Below are 26,920 nucleotides of genomic sequence, written 5' to 3' on the forward strand. Positions count from 1 at the left end.
TTAGTAATGCACCTGACTCAGTGCCACACAAAAATCTTCTCTTAACATTCATTCAAATTAGCTTGGATTCAACCGCTCTCTGATTAATTGATAGCTACTTGAAGGACAATAAATAGAAGTTAGTGACAAACAGCAAATAGAAACTGGTTTACTCCAGGAATCAGAATTAGTTCCAGCCTTATCTTAATGAATGATTGAGAAGAGGGACGGAATGCTAAAATTGGCAGATTATACAAAACTGGAAAGAGTGATGACCTACATGAAGGACAGAGGAAAAGAGATTAGTAACATGGATGGAAGACAGCAAAATGAGGAAAAGTACAAACCAATACATCTGGGGGAAAGTTTAACCGAAGGACGTTTATTCAGTGGAAAGGAGAAATGTGACTTCAAGGCACAGCTGCAATAATATCAGAAAGCAAATCAGACATGAGTGGAATATTGAAGTGCAGAGGACCTATGTGGTTTCTGCATGCACAGAAGCATCATGTCTTAACAGCAGAGTAACGTTTACTCTTTATGCCGGTCTCAGGTTCCTGCCCCTGGAATACTGTGTTAGCTCTGGGTATCTCAACACCAAAAAGAGATAAAGAATTGAAAGAATAACAAAAATGATTAGTGGGACGAAGGGATTGGGTTAGAATGAAAGATTAAATGTGAAAATTAATGTGTTTCTTAGTTAAGTGAAGACTAAATGGTGCAAGGGGATGATAAGAGTATTCTAAAATTTACAAAGTATAAATTCATGAAAGAAGAGGAATGATTTATGATGGTACAAGTGAATAATGAGATAAAGGTCAGAAAAGCAAAATTTAGGCTAGTTATCAGGAAACCATTCCTGCCAATGAGATTTACTAGGCTAGGGAACAGTCTGCTTTGAGAAAGAGTGGAAATCCCAGTTGCTTGACACATTTAAAGACATTCAGGGCAATATTCAATAGAAAAGATGAATCAAATCATCCTAACTGGTCTTTTCCATCTCCGACATCAATGATTCTATTTCTCAAATGCCTCTGACAGTTCAGATGAGATGAATTTTTAATCATATAATTTATTCTTTACTGACATCAACATTGTTTTATTCCTGACTCATTCAATGCTTCTTATGACTTCCTCTTGCTGAACGAATCACTGAAAATCCTCTCTCTTGGGCCTAACAAATCTGTTAAAAGACATCCTAGCAATTACTTATTTTATATGGCTAGTCACAAGTTCCTAGGACATTTATCAAATAGATCAACTTGTCCTTGTTTGCCCCCAGAGACCTCACAGAAATTATTCGTGAAGAGTAGGACTCTAGGCATTTAATGTCCATGCAGACACTGACCTTCAAAAATAGCATCCTTTGGGCTTTACTCTTTAATGCTGGAATTCACAGCCTGATGTGAACTTCCATTTGATTTCCAGTGTTCCATGGAATACTGCCATGTTTCTCCACCTCTTTTTGAGCAGCCACAAATAGGATCAGTTGTATTTTACTAGATGAAGACGGCTTTTGTATTTTGGGACCCATTTAAAGGTGAAGGAGGAAATGGGGATTATTGTTTTATCACTGTGCTGCTGAATATATCATAGATAGAATGTTTTAACAGAATTGGGCATTTCAGTCCAAAACTAACAAAGGAGATTTTTTTTCCAATTTCCTGCATTAGTGCAGTTCTTTTGTAGAGATATTAAAATTTACTGTTGGTGGAGAGGGCAATAACAACAGGCTAACACAATGTAAACCTGAAATTAGGTTCTCCTCACTATTATGTGACACGCAGAAAGCCTCTCTCCTCATGCCAAAGAATTCCTGATGGACTTTCATCTTCAGCCAGAGATATCTCTAGATTTTATTAGCTTGTGATCTCTCATTCTTTACAATGTATTTCCCCCCTGAGGCTGGAATATCAGTTTCAAAGTCTCCCTCTTTTTAAATTTAGGGCCCTTTTAATCTGGGGACAAGGGTTCAAATGAAATGCTGAGAATTATTCTAACTAAAGAGCGTATGGCTAATGGATTTTCTAGTCACAATAATACATGTGTGAATCAATGGGTATTGAAAGGAGAACACTGGCTCAGTGAATTCTCCATAATACCACAGAGCTCCTTCCATGTGACCTCTGCTGGGTTCAGACTTTTCAGTATTTTACGTTGTGGGTGGGGAATAGTCATTTTTTGCAAGCATGGACCTTAAAATTACATAAATCTGAACAACTTTCTTTCCTTCCAATTCGTTCCTGCAGAGATCATGGTCCCTATATTCAAGCAACATTAGAACTACAAAAAACAATACCTCTCAAAATGTGGAATTCCGATTACAAAGACAACACAGATATAGATTTATCTATTATATCAGATGTTCAATTCATATGGAAAAAAAGTAAATCAGTACATCTGCATATTGCAGCATGGGTATCTCTTAATGTTGTGATACAATTTGTCAAGATTTTTGCTCTGCTATTTAATGTCAAACTTTGTGGAATATCACAATAATTCTATCAAATTTGTAAAAATAATATGCATTCCTCCCAGACAAGTCTGAGAGTCAGTTGGAAACTCATACTTTGGCTCACACCAATTTAATTACACCAGGCATTACAATTTCTTAATTATTGGTGTGGTTGGTGCTTATATTGTCATAGCTGTGTTGACTGCAGTGCTAAAAGGAACAAAAATTTATTTTGATCCAGTGAAGTCAGCAGACATGCCTCTAAATGCATCCAAAAAACAATGCTTTGTTTCCATAGTCATTCTTGGAAGGGAATTGCATACACTTCAGATCCTAAAGCCATGGATGGTAACATTAAGGTTTCCTCGATGGTTGCATACCTTGATACAACTTGGAGAACAGTTGCAAATATTTTTATTTTTTAATGCATTTTCCAAGTTCTCTAGTGTTTTTATAAAGAATCTCTACTCCTTTATCAAGGCTACCAAAGCAATTTCTTATCATCTCTTCCTTGCCATCAGAGACGTTGTTTTTTCAAAGCAAATAAACCCACCTTAATTTCTATTGCATGCATTATTATCTTGGTCTACTGATTTCATGCAATATCAGGTAGGAAAGTAGTTTCTTGTTACCTCTTTTTGCCCTAGTAGTAATGGTGGTGGTGATGGTGGTGGCTCAACCTTCAATTGTTTATCCACATACAACTCACTTAACTCTTCACAAATCTCAGAGGTCTGACTCCGGACTTCTGGGCTTTTGCATTGCTGCCCCCTTAGCTGCAGCTGTTTTTCCTGCTGGAGATAACCCTAGATATGTTTATTTTCTTGTTCTTTGGTAGCATGCTTATTTCGTAAACAAAACTCCTTAGCAAGAACTGCCCTCATTGAGGGATGACACTTTAAGGCAAAATAGCAAGCAGGAGGATTACACATGCTCATGTTGTAACTTTTGAGGGTTAGCAGTTGTATATGTTAAGATTCTTTGATGTAAAAAATATGAGGGCAGCTTTCTTCCCAGACATTGTTGCTAGAGGGAGGAATCATTCTGCAATCTTGACTATTTTCAGTCTCTGCTTTTTGCAAGAGAATTTTTCTCCAGTGACCGTAAACAGAGAGAGGCACTTTCAGTTCAGTCAAATAATCAAGAGATGCAATCTGCAGTCACAAAATCAGGCAGCAGTGTGACATCTACATTACAGACCATACAGAGGCCCAGCTGTACTTCTACAGCTGCAACGCTGTAATTCTCCAGTGTCACTGCTCGATGCAGATGGAAGAGAGCGCTCCTGCTGGCACAATTAAACCACTTCCGACAGGTGGAGTAGCTATGTTGGAATAGTGCTGACTACTACACTGGTGCTTTTGTCAGTGAAACTTTTGTAGGTCAGGGATATGGTTTTTTTTTTACACCCTTGATTGACAAAAGTTTTACCAACAAAAGGCTAAACAGCCTTAGTGTAAGCATAGGAGAACATAAGAACAAAGAATGGCCATACTGGGTTAGACCAAAGGTCCATCCAACCCAGTATCCTGCCTGCCAACAGTGGCCAATGCCAGGTACCCCGGAGGGAGTAAACCGAACAGGTAATGATCATGCGATTTCTCTCCTGCCACCCATCTCCACCCTCTGACAAACAGAGGCTAGGGACACCATTCCTCACCCATCCTGGCTAATAGCCATTAATGGACTTAACCTCCATAAATGTATCTAGCTCATTTTTAAACCCTGTTATAGTCCTAGCCTTCACAACCTCCTCAGGCAAGGGGTTCCACAGGTTGACTGTGCTCTGTGTGAAGGAGGTAGGTAAGATGGCAATATCTTATGGGATAGTATGCATCTGTACTTAATGGTGGAAAGAAAACCATATGGAAAAGAACACATAAATTCAAGAGGAAGGAAACCTACAGAACACTGAAAAAAATAAAGCAATATTAAAGCAGGGGATGGAGAAGCATAACCTTCTCCCATTATTGTCAGCTTTCTGTTTCTACATAGGCCCCAATTCAGGAACAAATTTAAACACATGACTATGTCCACCCCACTCAGCAATGCATTTAAATACATCCTGGAGCCATAATCAATGGGATTTAACCACATGATTAAAGTTATGCACATGCACAGATGTTTGCTGAACAGGGACTGTTTGGAGCTCAGATTCTGAATGACAGTGAATGCCATATTCTTCCAATGGTTTCTACTAGGCCTAGTGTGTAGTACTACAAGCAGTACCATTACATTCTGACACCTATTAGTGGGTGTGGTGATTACTATTGCTGAATTCTATGTTACTGACAGTACTAAGAATTATGCCCAGTTGTGTATGTAGGATTGAGCCCTAAATTTGTAAGACAAGTAGGGTTGCTAGGTGTCCGGTATTGACCCGGACAGTCCGGTAAAAAAATCAGAAAAATACTGGACACTTAAAATGTCCGGTATTTTCTGTTTTCTTCCCCGCGAGGAGGTGAAAATACCGGACACCTGGCAACCCTACGCACACTCGGCAACTGGGCCCAGCCCCTGGCCTCCCTCCCCCCAGGCCTCCTAAAAGCAAGATATGTATAAATCAGTCAAGCTGAGACTCTAGCTTATAACTCCAATACATTAACAGAGTATTACCATGCTTCATGTCATTACTGCCACTGCTACTAAAATATTAATCAAGCTCAGGCTGATTTCAAAGACTTGTACTGAAATGCTTAAGGAGGGACTTCCATGCTGAGAAAAAAATTACAAGTGTAACTGGATTTTAACAACACTATTTTAAACAAGTTTCTCTGTATCCTTCTCTACTCCTCCATGTCGTACCCTCCCTTCCTTGATTCTACAGCTTTTTCACTGCAGGAGGCAGCAGAAGAAGGGAGAAGAGAAAGAGCTCTTTATTCAAACCATAACTATCTGAAATAACACCGGAGAAAAAGAGAGTGGTTGGTTAAGTAAATTGCTTTTCATACAAATGTTCTCAGAATGTCAAGTTTGTATCGGCCCCATTCAAATGTCTTTCTGCTTTCGTAGCAAATTAATTTTAAATTAAATTACTAGTTTCCTGCTTCAGAGGGCATGAGGTCTAATGTATATTTTAACTTTAATAAATTAAATTATGCATGACCAAGTCTGTACTCTGTGCTTAAGTATATACTACATAAAATTGCCAGGCACAGCTCGGCACCAGTTACATACAGGTCAAAGAGTTCTCCCAAATCATTGGGTTACCGTTTTGGTTTATTCTGGAAGTTACAGGCTTAAAAGTATATCCCTAGAAATAGGAAAACGCACAGGGGAAATGCCTAATATGTACACTAGTAAGGCATTCAGCCATAAAAGGGTTTTTAATGCAATGTGCATGCAACTTAGCACCAAGTAATCTTAATGGCAGAGTATCAGTTATAGCGCTAGAACAACAGAAACAATTGTTTCATGTTGAAAGTTCAGGGTAATCTGGCTGACGTCTCAAGCTCATTTGTGCACTAAAGGTTGTGCACCCGTAGACATGAGAAACTGTGAAGCCTTTGAGAACAAACTGTGTGACTCGGTTGATTTGAATTGTTGAGGAATTGTTATATTGCATAGCTAAGGTAAAGTCAATCAAAAACTTGTCAGTATTTACTAACAGCCAGAGCTGGCATCAGGGACTCTTCCCGTGAGGTTAGCTTTTGAGAACTTCTAACCTAACCTAGCTTGTCCGCAACATTCATGACATGATGTCCCTCAGGCCAAGTCTACACTGGCACTTTACAGTTCTGTAACTTTCTGGCTCAGGGATGTGAAAAAACATCCCCCCTGAGCACCGCAAGTTACAGTGCTGTAAAATGCCAGTGTGAACCAGGTTATAGTGCTGGGAGCCATGTTCCCAGAGCTGTTAGTTGCTCCCCTCACAGAGATGGTTTACACAGAGCATTGGGAGAGTTCTCTCCCAGCGCTCGTGCTGTGGCGGCACATTCAGTTTAAAGTGCTGCCATGGCTGAGCTTGAAACTATTAAGGGTACGTCTACACTACAGCGCTAATTCGAACTAACTTAGTTCGAATTAGTTAATTCGAACTAAGCTAATTCGAACTAACGCGTCTAGAACTAAAAACTAGTTCGAATTAGCGTTTTGCTAATTCGAACTAGCATGTCCCCATTAAGTGGACCCTGAACCGGGCTTAAGGATGGCCAGAAGCAGTGCCGGCAGGGCATCAGAGGAGGACTTAGAGCGTGGAGATGCTGTCTCAGGCTAGCCGAGGGCTGTGCTTAAAGGGTCCCGACCCCCACCCCGGACAGACAGTTCTCAGGGGTGCCCCGCTTGCAAAGCAGTCCTGGCTTGGAGTGCCCGGAGTACCCACACTGGGCACATCACACCACTCGGCCATCAGCCCGGCTGCACTTACCGCAGGCTGCCATCTGGAGAGAGGGGGCAATTGGAGGGCTGCAGGAGAGCTTCCACACCCAGAAGCCCGCAGAGCCAGCCCAGTCCTCCCCATCGGGGGCTTGTACCCCATTCCTCCCTCACCTCCTTCCACTTACCCTTCCCTAGCCCCTTTTCTTGATGTACAAAATAAAGGACAATTGTGTTCAAAAATGGAATCTGTCTTTATTGAACAAAACTGGGGGAGACTGGGAAAAGGAGGTGGGAGAGGGGAAGAGAGAGGCTAGGAGAGGGGAGGGCAACTACAATGATCAGGGGTTGGGAACAGATCCCATATGAAGAGAGGCTAAAGAGATTGGGACTTTTCAGCTTAGAAAAGAGAAGACGGAGGGGGGACAGGATAGAGGTCTCTAAAAGCAGGCGTTGGGTGGAGAGGGTGCATACAGAAAAGTTCTTCATTAGTTCCCATAAAGAAGGACTAGAGGACACCAAAGGAAAGGAATAGGTAGCAGGCTTCAAACTAGTAACAGAAAGTTGTTCTTCACAAAGCAAAGAGTCAACTTGTGGAACTCCTTGCTGCAGGAGGCTGTGAAGGCTACAACTAGAACAGAGTTTAAAGGGACGTGAGATCAAGTCATGGAGGTTGGGTCCATGGAGTGCTATTAGCCAGGGGGTAGGAGTGGTGTCCCTGCCCAAGGTTTGTGGAAGGCTGGAGAGGGATGGCACGAGACAAATGGCTTGGTCACTGTCTTCGGTCCATCCCCTCCAGGGTCACTAGGGTTGGCCGCTGTCGGCAGACAGGCTACTGGTCTAGATGGACCTTTGGTCTGACCCAGGACGGCCACTGTAAGCTCAGGGCTCAGGGTCGGGGGTCTCAGTGGACCCCCTTGATTTTCATGCACACCTGCTCCTGGGTGGCCAGGCTGGCAGCTCTCCTGCCCTAGCTGGCCACTTTCCTGTGCCTAGTGCGGAGATCGTGGACGAGGTCCACGATGTCCGCACTAGCCCAGGCGGGTGCCCGCCTCTTGCGGTCCTGGGCAAGCTCCCGGGAGCCGCCAGCCTGGTCCCAGGAAGAGGGGGAGGGCTGGGGGGCATTGGGTGGGTGGCTCGATCCGTGCCAGGTGCAGGGTCCGTGCCGTGGCCCTTTAAGGGGTCCGGGGCCGGGAGGGGGGCAGACGAGTTTCCCTGGTGTTGGCCAGAGTGGCCACCAGGGAAACCTGGGAAGGGCTAGCCTCCCAATAGTTCGAATTAAGGGTCTACACAGCCCTTAATTCGAACTAGTAAGTTCGAACTAGGCTTAATCCTCGTGGAATGAGGATTACCTAGTTCGAACTAAGCGCTCCGTTAGTTTGAATTAAGTTCGAACTAATGGAGCGCTAGTGTAGCGCCTAGGAAAGTTAGTTCGAACTAACGTCCGTTAGTTCGAACTAACTTTGTAGTGTAGACATACCCTAAGTGTAGACACAGCCCCAGTAATATGATGTTATTGTGTTGGTCCAAAACTATCCCATTGGGACAAAATTCAATGGTACTGGGATACTGTATCAGGATGGAATGTCATTACAATGCACCTTTTGATTAGGCCTGCAAGCTACAGCTGAGGGGGAGACCTGAGGAAAAAAACAGCCTGTCAATCCCACTCTGAGTATCAGGAGATCAAGTACTGGAAGTAACTGATGCTGGTTCTGGTAAACCCATTCTCATTTAGCATGACCTCTCTCATTGTCAGCACACATTGCAGGGTCATCCAAGCTTCCTCACAGATTCCAAGAAGTATTGACTTTGTTTCGTTTAACGTGGGACTGTTTGTGGTTTTGTTTTGATTCAAGGCCATCTGTTCTTCTGGCATGAACGGCAGTAGATTTATCTCCAGTAAAGTTCCCTCCTGTAGGTGGTTTATGTAATTTCTTTTGAATTTTTTGTGTCAAGTGCTGAGTTGTCACAGCAATATGTGTTGTGTTAATACTGACAGACTCGGTTGTTTTTATTAATTTATGAAGTGAAAACATAAAGCAAAACAACTCCCCTCCCACTTTTTTTTGCAGGGCTGAAGCTAGGCATAAGCAGGTTGAACAATGGCTTAGGGCCCCAAGCAGCTCAAGAGTGAAGCCGTTCACTTTTTATTATATGTGGCATGCCTCCCTCCCTGCCCCCAGAATTCCTGCTCAGGGCCCCCCATGGGTTAGTACCCTGATGTCATGCATATAGAATAAGTGTTAGGAGGTCCAGAGTCTATGTATCAGCCCCTTCCCCTTTAGACATCTACACTTAAATCAGTGGTATGCACACCTCAAAAACTTTGGTTTTTGTTCTCATTTCTAGTTTTGATTTTGGGTCTTCAGTCCCCTTATAACAAGAAGCAAACCAGTATATTTTATTTTAAAATTAAACCACCAAGTAGAAAGAAACCCCAAAAACATACTCGGAGCTGATTAGAACACAAGAAAAACAGACACATTGGCTTTGTGTTGAAACTATCGTGTAATCAGCGTGGTGTCTCAAGTTCATTGGTGTATGGATCCACCTGCCTGTCGTTGACACACATAAATACGGAGGAACGCTCATTGCCCCTGGAATGCACGTGTGTAGAAGTGAAAGTGGTTAAGTTTCAGAGGCTCAAAGGGGGACAGTGCTAATTCCTGGCCTCTGAAAAAAAGACTTGGTGCTGGCAAAACAAAACAAATACCAGTCACCTTCAAGGGCTCGTTTTATTCCTTCCCAGTGGAAACATAAGGTTTCCACCCTATACAAGTTAGAAAGACAATTCCATGTCATATTTTTCAGAGGTGAGCTACTAAAACTGATTTTTTCAACAGTTCACTCACTGTTGGTTCTGATCATGACTCTGACTATGCTTATACTCCCTGGCTACGTCTACATTGGCACCCCTTTCCAGAAAAGGGATGCTAATGTAGACTTTGGAATTGCAAATTCTGCGGGGGATTTAAATATCCCCCGCGGCATTTGCATTTACATGGCTTCCGCTTTTTTCCGGCTTGGGGATAAGCCGGAGGAAAGGGCATTGAGATACAGGGAATATTTGTATCTTGAAAGTAGGGATAAGAGATCCTCCGGAAAAGGGCTTATTTTCCGGAGAATCACGTCTAGACTGGTGCTTTTCTCCGGCTTATCCCCAAGCCGGAAAAAAGCGGCAGCCATGCAAATGCAAATGCCGCGGGGGATATTTAAATCCCTCACGGATTTGCAATTGTGACTCGTCTCATTAGCATCCCTTTTCCGGAAAGGGATGCCAATGTAGACGTAGCCCCTGACTGTCCTTTCTAGGCAACCCCACAAAGCATAAAGCATATGAAACTCAGTGGCTACTCCCTCTGCCAAGCATGTGGGTAAACAGGGGTGAGGGCATGTGCGCACACACACACAGACACATCCCAACTGATGGCCAACACAGATGAGCTGAGCTGGAAAGGTATGTCAACTGGATCAGGCTATGGGTTGCCTCACTTTATTTCCACAATGGAACCATAAACTGATTTGTGACTCCTGGAAAAGGGCCTTTGCCCAGAACATATCGCAGAGTGCTAATCCAGCCTTGTGCACCAAGGATGAAATTCACCCCTGTGCAATGTGCCAGTACTAGGCGTATGTACCACTCAAGATTAATTGAAGACCTATTTCAAGAGATTATGTAGGATTTATATAGCGTATGGGATTGTGCTGGCATTTTAGGAATGCACAACACCCCTTGACATGGGTGAGAATTAAAATACCAGGATAATTGTAGGAAGTTGTCAAATGGTCACGCCATTACTGTCGGAAGAGAATACAGCCAATAGTAGTGATGTTACAGTTTTAGCCAATGCAGGATGGCTGACATCATGGCTTCACTGTTTTGCTGGAGGAACACAAGTCAGCATTGCAATAATGAATGGTTTAATCACTGGCAGGTCATTTTAAACTGCAAGGCCTCCAAAATTCAGTCTTTGAGTGTAAACAATTTAATAATAGGAAAGACTGAATGGCTAATAACACCGATAATGGTACATGGAGGCTTCATGGTTGTTTACTGGGCTATGTGAAATAATGGAGATGTCTTTCCCAATTCCTAATGGCAGGCCTGCCAATGAAGGGGGGGGGGGAAGAGGGGGATCAAAGGGTGCAAATGCCTGGGGGCCAAGGTGATTTAAAAGCATTTGGAAGCTCTCTCCGCATTCTGCTCCTGGATGCATTAAGCACTGTCCCTAAGTGAGGGGAGGGAACAGAGAAGCCCTTTGTGCTGCATCTGTCCCAAGCATTGACTCCACAGCTCCCATTGGCCGGAAACTGTGGCCAACGGGAGCAGTGGGGGCAGTGCCTGCAGGCAGTAGCATGTGGAGTCCCTCTGATCCCTCTGCCTCAAAGCTTCTGCCAGAGAGGTGTGTCAGTCTCTTTCACGAGCCACCTGAGGTAAGTACCACGCCCTCACCTCCTCCCACTCCCCAACCTCTGCCCCAGCCTAGCTATCAGTGGGCCTGCTTAGTGGATATAAAGGGGTACTAGCACTTCCTTCTATTGCTGGGTTTTTCAGTCTAGCCTTTTATTTCACTCTTTCTATTAAAAATACACCAAATACAGCTTATTTTGGAATGAATGAAAAATGTTACTTCACCCACCATGAAATTTTTCCTACTGTTTGCTTAACTGAACATTCTGACAATTTTCAATTTTGCTTTGACCCAGAACCAAATTTTTAGAACTGTCAGTGAACCAAAAATCAGTGATTTTCCCAGCTCTATTATTGGGCTTGATCATGCAGGACATTTGGGATGAAATTCTAATGGCCAGTGTTACACAGGAAGTTGGTTACATGATCAAAATGATCTCGACGGGCCCTAAAATCTATTACATTTAGGAAATTGCTACTTAATGCAAATATTTTGGGGATAGCCATGAAAATCACAACATCACCATGATTGTCAGTGATTGGCACCATTCCTTTGCAACCATTTTCACCCAGTAACCCTTCCTCAGCACAAAGGTCAAGAATTAAATGATCATGAAAACCAAACTACCATTTATCTAACTGCTAGCTATGGGGATTAATAAAAAAGTGCACATAAATGTTGCTGTGTAAGGAGTTTGCACTGCTTCAGAAATGCTAAATTCACTCTTTTTTTAAAAAGAGCCTGGAAAAATGTAGTTAAAAAGGATTGAAATAAATATAATAAACCCAAAGAAACTACTAATTGCTGTTCATTTCTGCCAGTGCTAAATACATATGGAACTGATTCTCCTCATCCTTATGCTGGTGCAAGATTGGTGCAAATTAGAAAATAATCCCCAAATTTGCATAGAAAATTCCATTCTTCCCTTAATTAGAGAAAAAGACTAATAAGAGGAAAGGAGGGTTGCTATGAAGCTGCTGGTTTTTAAGTGTATTCATAAGAGCAACGTCCCATCCACATTTGAAGAATCACATCAGAAAAGCAGGGCTGCTACTACCAAATTAAATGAAAAAGCAGAGACAAACCAGCAATTATTATACCACAGGGGAATCGTAACACAGAGAGAGAGTAATCACTCTGCATTGTGCAGATCTCAGTATCTGCAGTGCACTGAGCAAGCTTGTAGCAGTGTAGGGGTAATCCAGAAAGACATAGCTAGTCATGAGACCAAAGGCTGTCAGAGAAGACATGAAGACTGCAAAGGAAAGCACTTCCTGGACAGTGAGGATCTGGGAGAAGGAATTGTCTCCATAAGAAGGCTTGACTGACTCATTCGGGCCACAAGGAAACTATTGTCTAAAGAAAAAGAAAAACCAATGGTAGAAATTTAAGTTGCCTAAGTGTTATGGAAAGGTCTCCTCCTCCCTCACTTACTACCCAATTCATCATTCCACTTGAATAACTGCATCTGCACACACACAAGAGCTGCCCCCAGACAGCGCTATTAGCACCTTGCAGCCAGAGGAACATCTTCACTCCCACACCTCAAACAGGCATTTCAGTTAAAGCTTGGGGGGTGCTGTCGTGCTTTGAGGCATGTGACACCACCTCCTGGAGCTCACCGGCATGAGAGGCAGCGTATGCCCTCTCTGACACAGTTTACTCCCCCTCCAGCTCCAGGGATCTACTTCCTCTCTATCCCCTCTGGAGGTCTCAGTGCCGCTGGGGGAACATAGAAGGATAGACCCAGTGCTTTAACATGGACGGTAATTGTAACTGCCTGTTCTGTGGGCTAAGCAAGTAGGGAGGAAATATACCAAATAAGGAATGGTCATGGGGAGGTAGGTTGGGAGCTTCTATTCCCTGTATCTCAATGCAAGAACATGGGGACATGAAATGAAACTGAGAGGTGGCAAATTCAAAGTGAATAAAAGGAAATACATTTTACACAACACCAAAGTAGTCCGTGGAACTTATTGCCACAAGGTACCTTGAGGTCAAGTGCAGCAGGATTTTAAAAATGGATTAGATATATTCTCTCTCTCTCTCTCTCTCTCTATGTTTGTATGAGCGTTAGAGAAAGAGAGAGAGAGAGAGAAAATGAATACAAGGATATCCCAAGTCATATTAATCAAATAAAACATTAAATAATAAAGAAGACCTTTTGAGGGGATATAATTCCTTTTGGTTTAGGGTTATGAAGAAACTTTCCTGGGGGGCAGGATATCCTAAAATTGTAACTAAAGAGTTTCTTGTACGTTTCTCTGAAACATTTGGTACTCGTAATTGTTAATGAAAGCGGAATCAGAGTAGACAGAATACTAATCTAATCCATTTGACCAGTTCTTATATATAGATACAATCTGTCCCAAAGGAAGTAGGATCAATTTACTCATAATACAAATTCTATGTGATTTGGTTTTTAAAAAGATGACATCATGCACAACTTTAATGGGAGCATAGTTTATATAGAGAGACAGAAAAGCATTTCAGTAAACAATGCAGAAGCAGCAGCTAAGATACCAGGTTTGAACTGTGCTTGTGAGCTCCACAAGTAGGCTTGGTTACATAAAACACAATTATATTTGTCCGTAAAGTCAGTGGGTCAAATACTGCCTTCAGGTAATAAGTTCAGGACATCCAATAGTGCTCTCTTGTACTAGTGTGTGGTGGAAAAACTCCACTGAAGTCAATTAAATCTTTATTCTGGATTTACACCAGCATAGCTACGGGCAGAACTGGCCAATTGATTTCATTCGTGCATGTACAAGAAGGCAGTATTTGGTCACCAAATGATCTCCAAACATTTTTTTCCTGTAAGTCACTGGGGCAATTCAGATATTTGTAGACAGATTGTACACACTTATTCCTACTGAACAACACCTTACTCCACGAGCAGTCAGCACAAGCAAGAGTATCTGGCCTTTAAATATCAATGCAATTATAGCTGGCTAGATCCTCAGCTGATGTAAATTGTCATAGCTGTGCTGAAGTCAAATCTGTCCAGATGCTTTTCAGTTTTTGGGTACTACAGAAGATCATATCTAAAACTTCTGAGGCTATCTATCATCCCAGACACAGCTGAACTAACTTCCTTGTCTCTGCCCAAGGTATGGATTCTCTGCCAAAAGCCTTCTCTCAGGAAAGTAAATAGAACACTTTTGGAATGCTCTCTCTCAAATTAATCCAGAACATTTAAAAGAGTTTGAACTGTGGCCTGGAAAAGTAGAGAGTATTAATTCTAATTGCTGTGTCTTAATGGTCTAAGATCATTTTCCACAGCCAGGAGCGCATTGTCCATAATCAAATAGTTTCATTCCGCTAAGAGTTCAGTTTTACCATGAGTCAAAGTAGGGGAACTTGGCAAAGGGATGCACTGCCAAAGTTAATTTATCCTATCAATTCAAAAGGCTTAAATAGGCAGCAAAAGCGTTTCGTAAGTGTTCATTGTTCAGAGTTCAAATGAATATCTTTTGCTAAATTGCATCCTGATGCTTAATCACTGCACACTTTATATTTTTTTGGTAATTAGGATCTCATCACAATATAATATGGGGAATTTAAACAAATGAGCTTTTCCAATGTAAGTTTCAGTTCTAGTTATTGTACTTCTAAAGTTCACCTAGAAACACCATGTGCTTTAACACAGTGACTGAAATAACCACAGATCTTTTCAGTCAGTTAAGGCCTCAATATTTCTGTCATCATCAAGAGTGCCGTGTTATTACAACCAATAATAACAGAACATCTGACTGGCTTATCGCTGCCATTATTTTCAATTTAGATATTTTGTGTTCATTATCAGACATGACAATTTCAGTCTCTCACATGCACACTCACTTCCATGCACATATCCCTCTGGGCCTAGGAAGTAAATCATTTTGTAACTGGATCAAAAATGTTGAGTGGCAGTGTGTTCTTTACTAAAGGGAGAAAATGAGAAATGCTCATTTCAGGGCAGCATTTTGCTAGGGGTTAGGGGAACATGGGTACTAGGAAATGGCGCCCAGTAGACCGTGACTGACATGTAGTCCATAGTCTGGGCAGTTGTCCAAATGCATATTGTCAAGTCAGCTATACCCGATATCGGTTCCTTCAGTGCCAGGCTTTTTTTTTTTTAAATTGCCCTCTAATGTTTCATGGACCTTAGGCATTATGCTATGGAGAAATAGATTTCCAGGCATCTTATACTAAATGATAACCCTTAAACCTTTGTTAGCAGTGTGACTGCTCTAATCAAATCAATGAAGAGACTGGCAGCAAGTCGTCTAGTCCTGTCTGCTATATGTTGATGTAACAAACTGATGTAACAAATCTCAATGCTGACACATATGTGAATGTGAAAACAAATGTAAAGATTTTCTTGGTTAATATTTGCCAATGACGTTCACATTCTTCTTTTCAGCCACAGTAATTTTCTTGAATCTTTTTTTCCAGGCACTTTCACTCAGCTGGTAAGTTACATCAACTTGTGCTCATTTACACCAAGGGTGGGCAATAACATGGTGGCGATTCACCAGGGTTAGGTCCTGGCAGGCTGCCACCACTATATTTACCTGCACAGTCACAGGTATTGGCAATCATAGCTCTTGTTGGCCGTGGATCGCTGTTCCTGGCTAATGGGAGCAGCAGGAAGCATCACAGACCAGGACACTGCTTCCTGAAGCTCCCATAGACTAGGAAAAGCAATCTGTGGCCAATGGGAGCTGCAGTCAATGGTACCTATGGCCATGAAGGAAAATATAGTGGTGGCGGCCTACCAGAAGCTATTCCTGGTGGATTGGATCCGGCCCACTGGCTGGTATTTGTCCACTCCTGGCTTACACTTAGATTCAAAGCTGATGACAAAAGCTGGTCCAAACACTTTTTCTGGGACAGGTTTTCATCGCAATTGAAAGGTTTTGGGGGAATGTGTCAATTTTGACGAAATGTTCTACTTTCTCATTTCATTTTGATCATGTCAAAATGTTTTGTTTTGACATTATCAGGTTTTTTTTATTTCAACCTTTGTATTATATAAAATATTATTTTAATATATATTATGATATTATATTTTGTTTCTACATGAGTAAAACAAAGCATTTTTCCTTATTAAAACAACAGATGTTGATAGCTGCAAGACCTAAGAAGGACTCTCTTTAAGCATGAAAACTTGTCTCAGCAGAAGTGGGTCTAATAAAAGACATTACTTCATCCACTTTGTCGCATGGGAAATTTTGACTTTTTGTTCCAATTCCAAATGAAAACATATTTCAAAATGTCTGAATTTCCTGTGGAATGGACATTCAGTTTTCCAAACAGCTCAGTTGCGGTCATACATTAGTAATGTAAATTAGATATTGGGGACCAGTGAAACTCACCCTGATTTCAGTGCGAGTTCCCTCAAGGAAGAATCATGGATCAGTCAATGAAAGCACGTAGCAAAGTAGTGTCACCTGGACCAATTTGGTATTCAATGGTTGTGCAAAATGAGTGTAACTGACACCAGTTTGGAATTCTGGGTACCTGGACTTAGTGCATCTGCAGGCTCGGCTCCTATGGAGGTCAATGGGATTGATTGTGATGCCAGGGTAAATCAGGTGTTATACCGTTGGAGTCACTGCAGTTACTCAGGTGAGAAACTAGGATGTCTGCAAAACCAGGCCCTACTGGAACTGTGCAGGACACAGGGCAGGAGGGCTAGGGGCAATCTGGGGAGGGGCCAGCAGTAGCCACAGTGGGGGCAGGCAGAGGCTGTGGTGGGTAGGATGGGTGGGGGTTGGCTTTTCAAGCTATGGGGTCACCCACAGCCCATATGCATCAATGAATGGAGTGGCCTAGTAGCAACTCTAGCAACTTGATGCTACATAACAATCTCCCCTTTCAGGGGGAATCCCAAGGTGGCTGGAGCTGTTGGCTTTTCAGCTTCTTTGCAAAACCAAGGAGGCACAAATCAGCCGTGTGGGATCTGGCCCATTAGGAAACACAAAGGGGGGTGTTATTCAGAGTTACCTTTGCCGGCTGCAAGAGAGTATAATGAGCAGAGATGCACTCCTTTATGGCAGCCGGCAGCAAGCACATTCCATATGACCCAATGAGCCGCACCATCCTAACGAATCCATGACGGCACTTTTCAAAAACAAGTGAGTGAGTCCTACTGGCTGGAAATTGCATGGAATAAGACACTGCAAGAGGTGTTATCTCTGCTGAGCACAGGACCCAGGCACAGCTTTATCACGGCTTTAACACCGCGTGTGGCAGAAAACTTTCCCATACTAGTCACTGCAGTGCAGATTCTCTTCTCACTGGCACAAGTGTAAATCAGGAGTAACTCCCCTGGGTGAGCTCAGTCAGGCCCACTGTGTTTGACATTGACATATAGTCTCACGTGAGTGCACTGCTGCTGTCACTGAGCTAATCAACAACCAGCATGCGATGCAGACAGAGGACTGGGCTCTGCTGACCAAACCAGTTACTTGAATTGGTCTTTTCGGGTTAGGCAGGCATGCAGTATCCAAACTGAAGTCTGTGCCGCAGTATCTTCACTGCGGTTCTTAGTGAGTTAGCCAGAACACAGAGAACATGGGTACATGTACACAGGCTGCTACTCACACCTGGGCTGGGGTGTGTAGACATTCCCTGAGGCTATGTCTACGTTCTACACCACGTTGGGTTGTGTACAGGGCATATGTAGCTTCATGCAGCAGTGAAGAGCAAGTTGTGTCCACACCCCAGGATGTAGTTACATGCGTCAGTGAAAAGCCTTGGTGGAGGAAGCTAGTGTGGAAGGCTTTAGCAGCTCCTCACTGCCAGAACCTTTCACCGCCATCCCTTCTGCCTCCCTCTACCAGAGGCTCTCTCTACTGCCAGAGACCTACACTATGGCACAGGAGGGCTCTAGCAGTAGGAGATTGCCAGGGCCTTTCCTTACTGCCAACGCATTTCGCCCGGGTGAGAAAAGGCTCTAGCAAGGGGGAGCTGGGTGGACCATTTCCCAGTTGCCTTCCCCCTGCTAGACTCTGCCTGGGACAGGAAAGGGTTTAGAAGTGGGAGCCAGTATGACACTGCATGGCTGAAAGTAGCAGTCTGGATGGAAAGGCACCTTCTGGGGGAGTATAGAGCTGTGTAGGGATGTACACATGTCCAATTTGTCAGTACGCTACTTTCCTAAGCCATGCCTCACCATCTACACAGCTACTTCACCCTATGCGAGCTGTCGTAGTCAGACTACATAGTCTCCAAACAGCCAAGATAAGAGTACTGTAGAGTAAGAGTCAGTCTAAGAGTATTGTAGAGACTCTGAGCCAGATGCTCTGTTTTGAGCAAGCTACACTCTCCTCTGGAGGAAGCAGTAGAGTCAAAGCGAAAGAACCACCCCTGGTAGCATGTGGAGTGATGCAACAGGGGCTTGGATCAGGCCCATTTTGATTTCTAAAACCTTGTAATATGGTAACTTTAAGATAATTTCCTACAGGGCCTTGTTAGTGAGATGAATTCATTTTTGCAGATTAAGATGGTGGAAGGATGAAACGTCTCCTTGATCTCCTCCCATTCTTTCAGAGCTGTGAATTTGATGTCACAGCTACGAGGGTGGTCATGCTTAGAGTTCTGAAAGGACTTTACATGGGTTTAGAACATGATTTCCATGATTCAAGCCTTCAAGGAGGCAAAAATAGTGCTTGAAAAGACAATCTGAAAAGGTTGTGACCACACACTTACTGTGGCACCATTGTGCTGCATCACAAGATGTACGTTAAAATAGTTTAACTATACAGAAAGGCTTTTTCATTCCTCAGAGAACAATCAATATTTGGACTTTCTATCTCAAAGGTACTGGAAAAATCTTTATCATTAGTTTGTTTTCAGACAACTGCCAATTGAACATACAGAAAATACACAGATGACTTACTATGGTGATTCTTGCTCCTGTGATATGCTTAAATTAATGATGAATTTTTTTTAGTCTCTGTATCTTAAAGTACTCATTGGGAATGCTACAAGGACTGGCACCTAATAAATACATGAAAGAAAGACAGATCCACTAAGTTTGGATGGGGTGGAGGCATCACCTACCCAATCATATTTTCTGGACCTAAGTCCTACCTGTCATTTTCTATTCCATTATGGATTTTTTTTCTTTCTAAGCTATATGCGTAGGCTGCAAACACGTCTCTTCCATATTTCTTTACTGTCAGTGTATCTCAGTTATAAAAAGGGAGATTAAGGTGTTCACAGGTGTACCAGGTTATTACAGGCTCCCATACTGACAGTGTCACAAATTGGTACCTTTCAGCAAGATGGCTGCTGCCAGCATTGGCTGAGATAATAGAAATGCCAGTTGAAATTAAAACTTTTCCTAATTCATTGAATAGAAAATACATTTGTAAAAGGGTTTCTTAATATTTGAATGCTCAGGCTGCTACACTTACCAACATGGGTGCAGTTTTACTTAACTACTGAGGCTTTCTTGAAAATGGCTTTTTATTCTTTCCTGTGGAGTTTTCTGGTACTCTCCTTTGATGTAAAGGCTCTTGAAGTCAGAAGGCTTCTACTGCACCAAGAATACATATTTTCTAGCAATGTTGCATCCAATCTTGCAGTCCCAATTTAGGCAAACTGACATCAGCCCCTCAATTATGCCAGCTAACTGGATTATCACCAATGTATGTTGAGCAGAATATGATCTAATGTCTTTAATAGGTGTTTTGCCTGAAAAAGGACTACAGAATTTGACCAACTGTGTTAATTCTTTTAACAATGCACTTGAGAAGCACAGAAGCAAATGAAGTCTAGGAGAAGTACATCAAAATTCTAGACACTCGACAATATAATAGGCTAATCACAGTGGCAACCGGCTGCACAGAGAAGAAGTTTTAAATGTCTCCCGTATACAGGGAAAAATCTCTTCTTGCACTCAACATTCTATGAGATGCATCAAAATTGCTTTTTTTCCCCTCTAATGCACATTTCCAGTGACTCTGCGTCAGATGCTCTACTTCACTGTTGGAAGCCCCACGAGAAGCAATGAGTGGGCAGAACTGTGAGCTTCCTTGTCATGGATGTCAGACAGGAATACTCATTAATACATGTTGATTTATACACTTCCTTTACCTCCTCTCCCAGGCAACAACAATATATTCTACTTAACAGAAGCAAATAAAGCAAGATTCTAAGTAACTGCCAAACTGTGACCACTAAATCCCATTTCAACCAACATCTTTCAGTGAAGCAGGAGACATTTTCTCATCCAAGCATCCTTCTTTAGACACACAAGCATACAATCATTCTCACTGGTTCCAAAATTGTTTTTATATATATTACAATTAGGGGAAAGTTAGAATAGATTTGAATGCATAACAATCTTTCCCAAGGAGCTCTTGTTTCTTTTGTATGTAATGCCCTCAACTAGAAGAGATATTTAGCCATAATCATGGGTCTTTCAATGCATTTATATAAATTGCATTTGCATTTCTCTTGGTTTCCCTTTGCACAATTCACTGTGATTATCATGGCAACATAGGCATTTCTTGGGATAAGGAGTAGTGCAGAATCCGGAAGTATAACATGATCTAAGTTTTAAAAGTGCAACATGAATAAGGAAGCTTATTTCCCAGCTTCTTATATGTTTCCCACAAAAATGAAGTTAGCATAGTTATAATGCCTAGTAACTATCAATCTAGTGAATGAGGCTTGAATACTAAACTCTTAAGTCATCCCATTTCCCTCTTCCTATTCAGTACCTGTGATGTGATCAAGATAGTCACATTCAAGTTTAGATTTAATTTACTTTCCATGCCACCTCCACTGAAATGGATTATTTTAATATGCATGTCCCTTTAAATTAAGGGAAAGAAAAATAACCCTTTAAGGCAAGGGTGAGGAACCTTTTTTGGGTCAGGGGCTGCTGACCCATGGAAAAAAAAAACAATCGGGGGCTGAACACAAATGAGAAGTGAAAAAATCACCAAACCCTCACTGACTTAGAAGCAGAAAGACATGCCTCACATTCCCCTTGTACACCAGAACCTAGAGGGGCCCAGCCTAGTAGATTTTGTGTGCTCCAGCCCTGCAGTTGGGCAGTGAGGGGGCTGGAGTGCCAGCGTGGTGTCCCCAATGTTGGAGGTCCTTGAGTCTCAGGGCTGGATCCAGGCAAGCTGGGGGCTGCATCTGGCCCTTGGCCCTTACGTTCCCCACCCCTGCTTTCAGGTATTCACAAATATTTTCTGACTGCATATTCCCTTATCCCAGTGTCTATTTGGATGACATAGCTTGATAACACTTAGATTTCTAGTTCTCCATCTTCTCTGTTGTCAGCTCATTAATCAATATGGCAATATTTGCTGGCGACAGAGTGCAATAACACTGAAAAAGTTTTCCAAAGTGAAACATAAGAGGTTAAAATTTATCTATTTGTGACTCTCTACTGTGTCATTTAGTTATGCTTTTTTCATATTATGCCTCTCCAAGGAGGCCCAGAACACAGTGTTTGAACATGCTTCCTTACATTCTGAGACCCAAAAAACCCCTTCAGCTTGATCCAAAGGGCTCACTGAAATCCATGGAATTTCCATTTAGCTCAATGGGTGCTGGGTCAGAGCTAAAGGCTTTGTCTGCAACGTAATTAACTATGATCCATGAACCTAAGAGGCAGAAGCTGTTCAAAAAGTGAGAGGAAATAAGATTTGTTGTGAATGATTTCTCTCCATTTTTCATTAAAATTTCAAAACATTCAGAATTTTCCAACCGGCTCTATTGAGAGCTCTGTAGAACAAATAAGTCTACAATATCAATGAAGGCATGTTACTAACTCTTTGTTTTCCTGTCTAGAAAATGTACTTCCTAAATCAGCCACTGAACTACTTGGTGCTGAAGTTCTGCTATGTGACCCAAATCAATCCATTTCCCCCTCATCATATATGGAAACCACCATCATTTTAAATTGCCAGAGAACCAAAGGGACCTCTCTAGCACTCCTGTGACTCAAAGTAAAGAACTGAGCTGGATGTGGGAGGGGACTTTAGTTACTCTTGTGGACATAATTCCTTTAGACACAGAGAAAGGATACAATGATAGTAGATGTTTCCTTGTTAAGGGCTGAATTTTGCCCTTGGATATGCACACGCAACTTCTTCTGAAGTTTAATGAGAGTGGCAGGTACATATCCAAGGCAGGATATGGCCTGAAATGTTTGCATACAAATCTAGAGTTGTATGTGGAAATGGATGTCCTCTCCATGAACTACCGGTAATAAACATTTTGGCTCCCTACCTGTTCTGTTTCTGTGAATGTGCTCTGCTCCTCCTCATCTTCTTGATCTTCAATATCAGACTCCCCCATAGCAATGGGAACACAGATGGACAAGTCAGGGTTGGTCAGAAAATCATCATTGTCACTCATCAATCGGTGTTTCTGCCCATTTTTGTCAGTCCCGGCTTCAGCATTGTTCTCTTTATGATTCTCCACATCTTTACCACTCTCTGCAATTGCAATGGTATGGCTGTTCACACAATTGTGAAGGACATCTGTGTTCTGGGCAGCAAGTTTAATCATTGCCTTCTTTTCAGCTGTCGTCTTCGGATGCCTAAGTAAATTACAACAGAAATCCCATGTTGTGTTTTTCACATATTGAAGTCCCCTGTTGATCCGAGCAAAAGCGAGCTGCAGATTGTTCATCTCTCCATCTTCATCCGGTGCTGAAAGGTTGTCAGCACTAAAAGAGCTCAGAAGCAAGGCAAGGAACAGGTTGAGCACCTGAAATTAATTAAAGTCAAAAGAAAATCAATGGTACTATTGCTTTGAAACTTAACACTTAGGCTTGGGAACTACAGAGTCTCATTCTGATTTCACTTACACCAAGGAAAGCCCACGGGCATCTGTGGAAAACAACGAATGGTCCTGTGGCACCTTAGAGACTAGCAAAGGGCAAAACCCACTTCTTCAGATGAGATGATCTTGAAGTGGGTTTTGCCTACGAAAGCTCATGATACAATATATATTTTTGTTGGTCTCTAAGGTGCCACAGGACTACTCATTTTTAAAGTTACAGACTAATACTGCTACCTGCTGTGACATTCATGGAGTTGCTCCTAATTTACAATGTTGAAAGTAATGAGAGACTCAGAATCCCACAGATTTAAAAAATATATATTTTTCAGGAATAACAGTTTAGCATAGATAGTAATGTCATGACCCTCCAAAAAGTTTAAAAGCAGAAAACAAAACCCAAGAACAGAAGAGAGTGATAACTTTCATGTTAAGACACAGTTGAAAATATCCTCACGTTTTACTATGATTGCCAATATGACTAGCATTCCAGCTTTAAGAAGGAAACTAATTGTACAGCAAAATGGTTTCTGGTAGTTGTAATAAAATACTGTAAGAAAAATGCTTCTGGTGCTCCTTTGGTTTCTATTCAGCTTTACAATGCTATATATATTTCACAGTATAAAATGACATAAATGTTTGTAACACTTAATTATGGCAATAAATTTGGAAACACTTTCAAATATCTGCATTGGTTTTAATGGTTTTGGACTGAAATAAATGTACTTTCCTTGTCTGTCAAAGATTTATGATAGCATGTACCAGAAGCAAATATTCATTGGTAATGTATTTGGGATGCCATCTCTTCACTTAGGAATCTGAGTTCTGGTCTACACCAGGTAATTTCTACACCATTTTATTTCAATATAACTCCCCGACTTTCGAAATAACAAGCAGAGCATCCACACTACCGAGCTCATTATTTCAAAATAATGGACTGGTTATTTCAAAATAATAACTCCTGTTTTCCACAAGGAATAACGTTTATTTCGAAATAGCAGTAGTGTGAATGCTCTGCTGCTATTTCAAAATAACTACTCCCCAGAGTCATTCACAGTAATTACTCCCCAGTACTTCTTTGGGCTCTAAGACGAGGTAGTGCATCCACATTAAGGGAGCCTGCCTTGGACTCATTTCAAGACACGGTATTCCAAAATAGTTATTTTGGGAGTTATTATTTTGATATAACTTATTTTGAAATAATTTCCTACTGTAGACATGCTCTAAAGGTGGAAAAGGCAGAACCTAATCTAAAGTTCATTCATCACATACTATAAATGAAACAAAAGACAGGACTATGCAGCACTTTAAAGACTAACAAGATGGTTTATTAGGTGATGAGCTTTCATGGGCCAGACCCACTTCCTCAGATCAAATAGTGGAAGAAAATTGGCATGACCATATATACCAGAGGGATACAATCAAAAAAAAGTGAACACATATAAAACTGACAAATCAGATTTTAGAACAGAGGGTGGGTGAGGGGGGGAAGTTAGTGTCTACGATATAATGATATTAGGGGTGATAATTGGGGAAGCTCTTTGTAATGGGTAAGATAATTAGCATCTTTGCTAAGGTCCATTCGTAAAGTGTCAAATTGAAGCATGAATGACAGTTCTGAGGCTTTCTTTTGTAGTCTTGTGTTAAAGTTCCTTTGAAGCAGAACGCATGTAGTGAGGTCATTGAGACAATGCCCAGTCTGCTTGAAATGGCAAGAAACTGTTTTTTCTTTGTGAAACTGTCTGATGTCTGTTTTGTGTGCATTGATTCTTTGGCAAAATGTCTGAGAAGTTTGTCCAATATACATAGCAGACGAACACTGTTGGCACATGATGGCATAAATTATATTTCTGGATGATCAGGAATATATGTTCTTGATTTTGTAACTAACATAGTTAGGTCCAATGACGGTGTCAGCAGAGTAAATATGTGGACAAAGTTGGCAACGGGGTTTGTTGCAAGGGAAAGTTCCAGGGTTGGTATTAGTGTGATATGTCCTGTGGTTGTTGGAAACAATCATCCTGAGGTTAGGTGGTTGTCTATAGGATGTCTATGGATGTACATTTAAAAATATAGAATATAGTACTAATTAGATGTTGATAACATACTTTAGTTAACAGTTGAGATATCTGATATGCAGTCCACTCAGGCTAAGCACCAAACTAACATCCCTACAGATACCAAATTCAACACTTTCAAAAGTGGCCTCTGATTTGGGCTGCTTGTGTTTTTGGGAGTCTAACTGGACACCTTTGGCCTCAATCTCAGAGGTGATGAGCTGCCGTTAATGAAAATCAGGCACAATGTGCCCAAAGGCTGGACAACTCTTGAAAACTCAATTCATTTTCAAATTACTAGTCAGAGAATCTGGATTTCTCTTACTTACAGGTCCTGTCTTCTGATGGGAAGCATGTAACTGTGACAATATAGGACTATAAGTGGCTGCATTAAATGCCTATTTTGTTCTGTAACCAAAATGTAATTGACTTCTATAATGGTGTGTTAGACTAATCAAGGGGATCTGACAGTTTCAACATGCTCATCCACGAGAGATAGGCCCATGATTTAAACCCATTGAGATTGAATGGGTCTAATTGTTCAAACAATGGAGCTGCCATCATAGGGCATGCTTCAGGGTAGGCCTTAACGGATGCTTCTGCTGACCAAAGAAAAACAGAGCCAGGAACAGAGCCAGATTTAAACACCCACATGCACACAGGAAAATCTGGGCTGGGTAAGAGAATATTAATTCGTTCTATTTCGTTCCTGTAACTTCAGCTCTTTCTAATTAGCTTGTAGTGAAGCGTAAGATTAGATTAAATGTGTCTATCAGTTGTTCATTGTTTTAAACTTCTTTTTTTCTCTCATGCTTTGTTCCAACTCCTACATAAAACCACTTTATTTTAAAGAGGTAGTTGGTTGCATATTTCCCAAGGGAAAAAAAGTAGGTACCTAAAATTCAGTTGGACCTACAGAGTGATATAGTGCCCATCTATAAAAAAGGGAAATAAGAACAATCCAGGAAACTACAGACCAGTCAGTTTAACTTCTGTGACAGGAAAGATAATGGAGCAAGACTTTAAGGAATTCATCTGCCAACATCTGGAAGAAAATAAGGTGACAGGTAACAGCCAGCATGGATTTGTAAAGAACAAATCATGTCAAACCGATCTGATAGCTTTCTTTGATGGGATATCAAGGCTTGTGGATAAGGGAGAAGCAGTGGATGTTGTATACCTAGACTTTAGTAAGGCATTTGATACAATCTTGCATGACCTTCTTATCAATAAACTAGGGAAATACAACCTAGTCTGGGCTACTATAAGGTGGGTGCGTAACTGGAGGGATAACCATTCTCAGAGAGTAGTTATTAATGGTTTACAATCATGCTAGAAGGGCATAACAAGTAAGGTTCCACAGGGGTCTGTGTTGGGTCAGGTGATGGCATAGAAAGTATAATTAAGTTTGCAGATGATACAGAGCTGGGAGGGATTGCAAGTGCTTTGGAGAATAGGGTCATAATTCACAATGATCTGGACAAACTAGAGAAATGGTCTGAAGTAAACAGGATGAAGTTTAATAAGGACAAATGCAAAGTACTCCACTTAGGAAGAAACAATCAGTTTCACACAGACAGACTGGGGTGTGCCTGTCTAGGAAGGAGTACTGCAGAAAGGAATTTAGGGGTCATAGTGGACCACAATCTAAATATGAGTCAACCGTGTGACACTGCTGCAAAAAAAGAAAACATGATTATGGGATGCATTAAGAGGAGTGTTATGAGCAAGACATAAGAAGTCATTCTCCTGGCTCTACTCCACGCTCATTAGGCCTCATCTGGAGTACTGTGTCCAGTTCTGGGCACCACATTTCAAGAAAGATGTGGAGAAATTGGAGACAGTCCGGAGAAGAGCAACAAAAATGTTTAACGGCCTAGAAAACATGAGCTATGAGG

The 26,920-nt window shown here is 41.7% G+C and overlaps 1 protein-coding gene across 1 annotated transcript in view; it reads right to left on the minus strand.

Moving 5' to 3' along the window:
• The window catches only part of LOC102452890 (sodium channel protein type 5 subunit alpha-like), a 341,521-nt gene that overhangs the window by 91,311 nt on the left and 223,290 nt on the right, over positions 1-26,920 (minus strand). Inside the window, exons 18-19 of the mRNA XM_089776791.1 lie at positions 22,411-22,893; positions 3,067-3,228 (exon numbers count right to left, since the gene is read on the minus strand). Of these exons, the coding sequence (XP_089632917.1) occupies positions 3,067-3,228; positions 22,411-22,893 (645 nt within the window). The remainder of the gene's footprint in view (positions 1-3,066; positions 3,229-22,410; positions 22,894-26,920) is intronic.

This window comes from Pelodiscus sinensis, chromosome 2 (genome assembly GCF_052426305.1).
Source record: "Pelodiscus sinensis isolate ZL-2025 chromosome 2, ASM5242630v1, whole genome shotgun sequence".
NCBI classification, from domain to species: Eukaryota; Metazoa; Chordata; order Testudines; family Trionychidae; genus Pelodiscus; species Pelodiscus sinensis.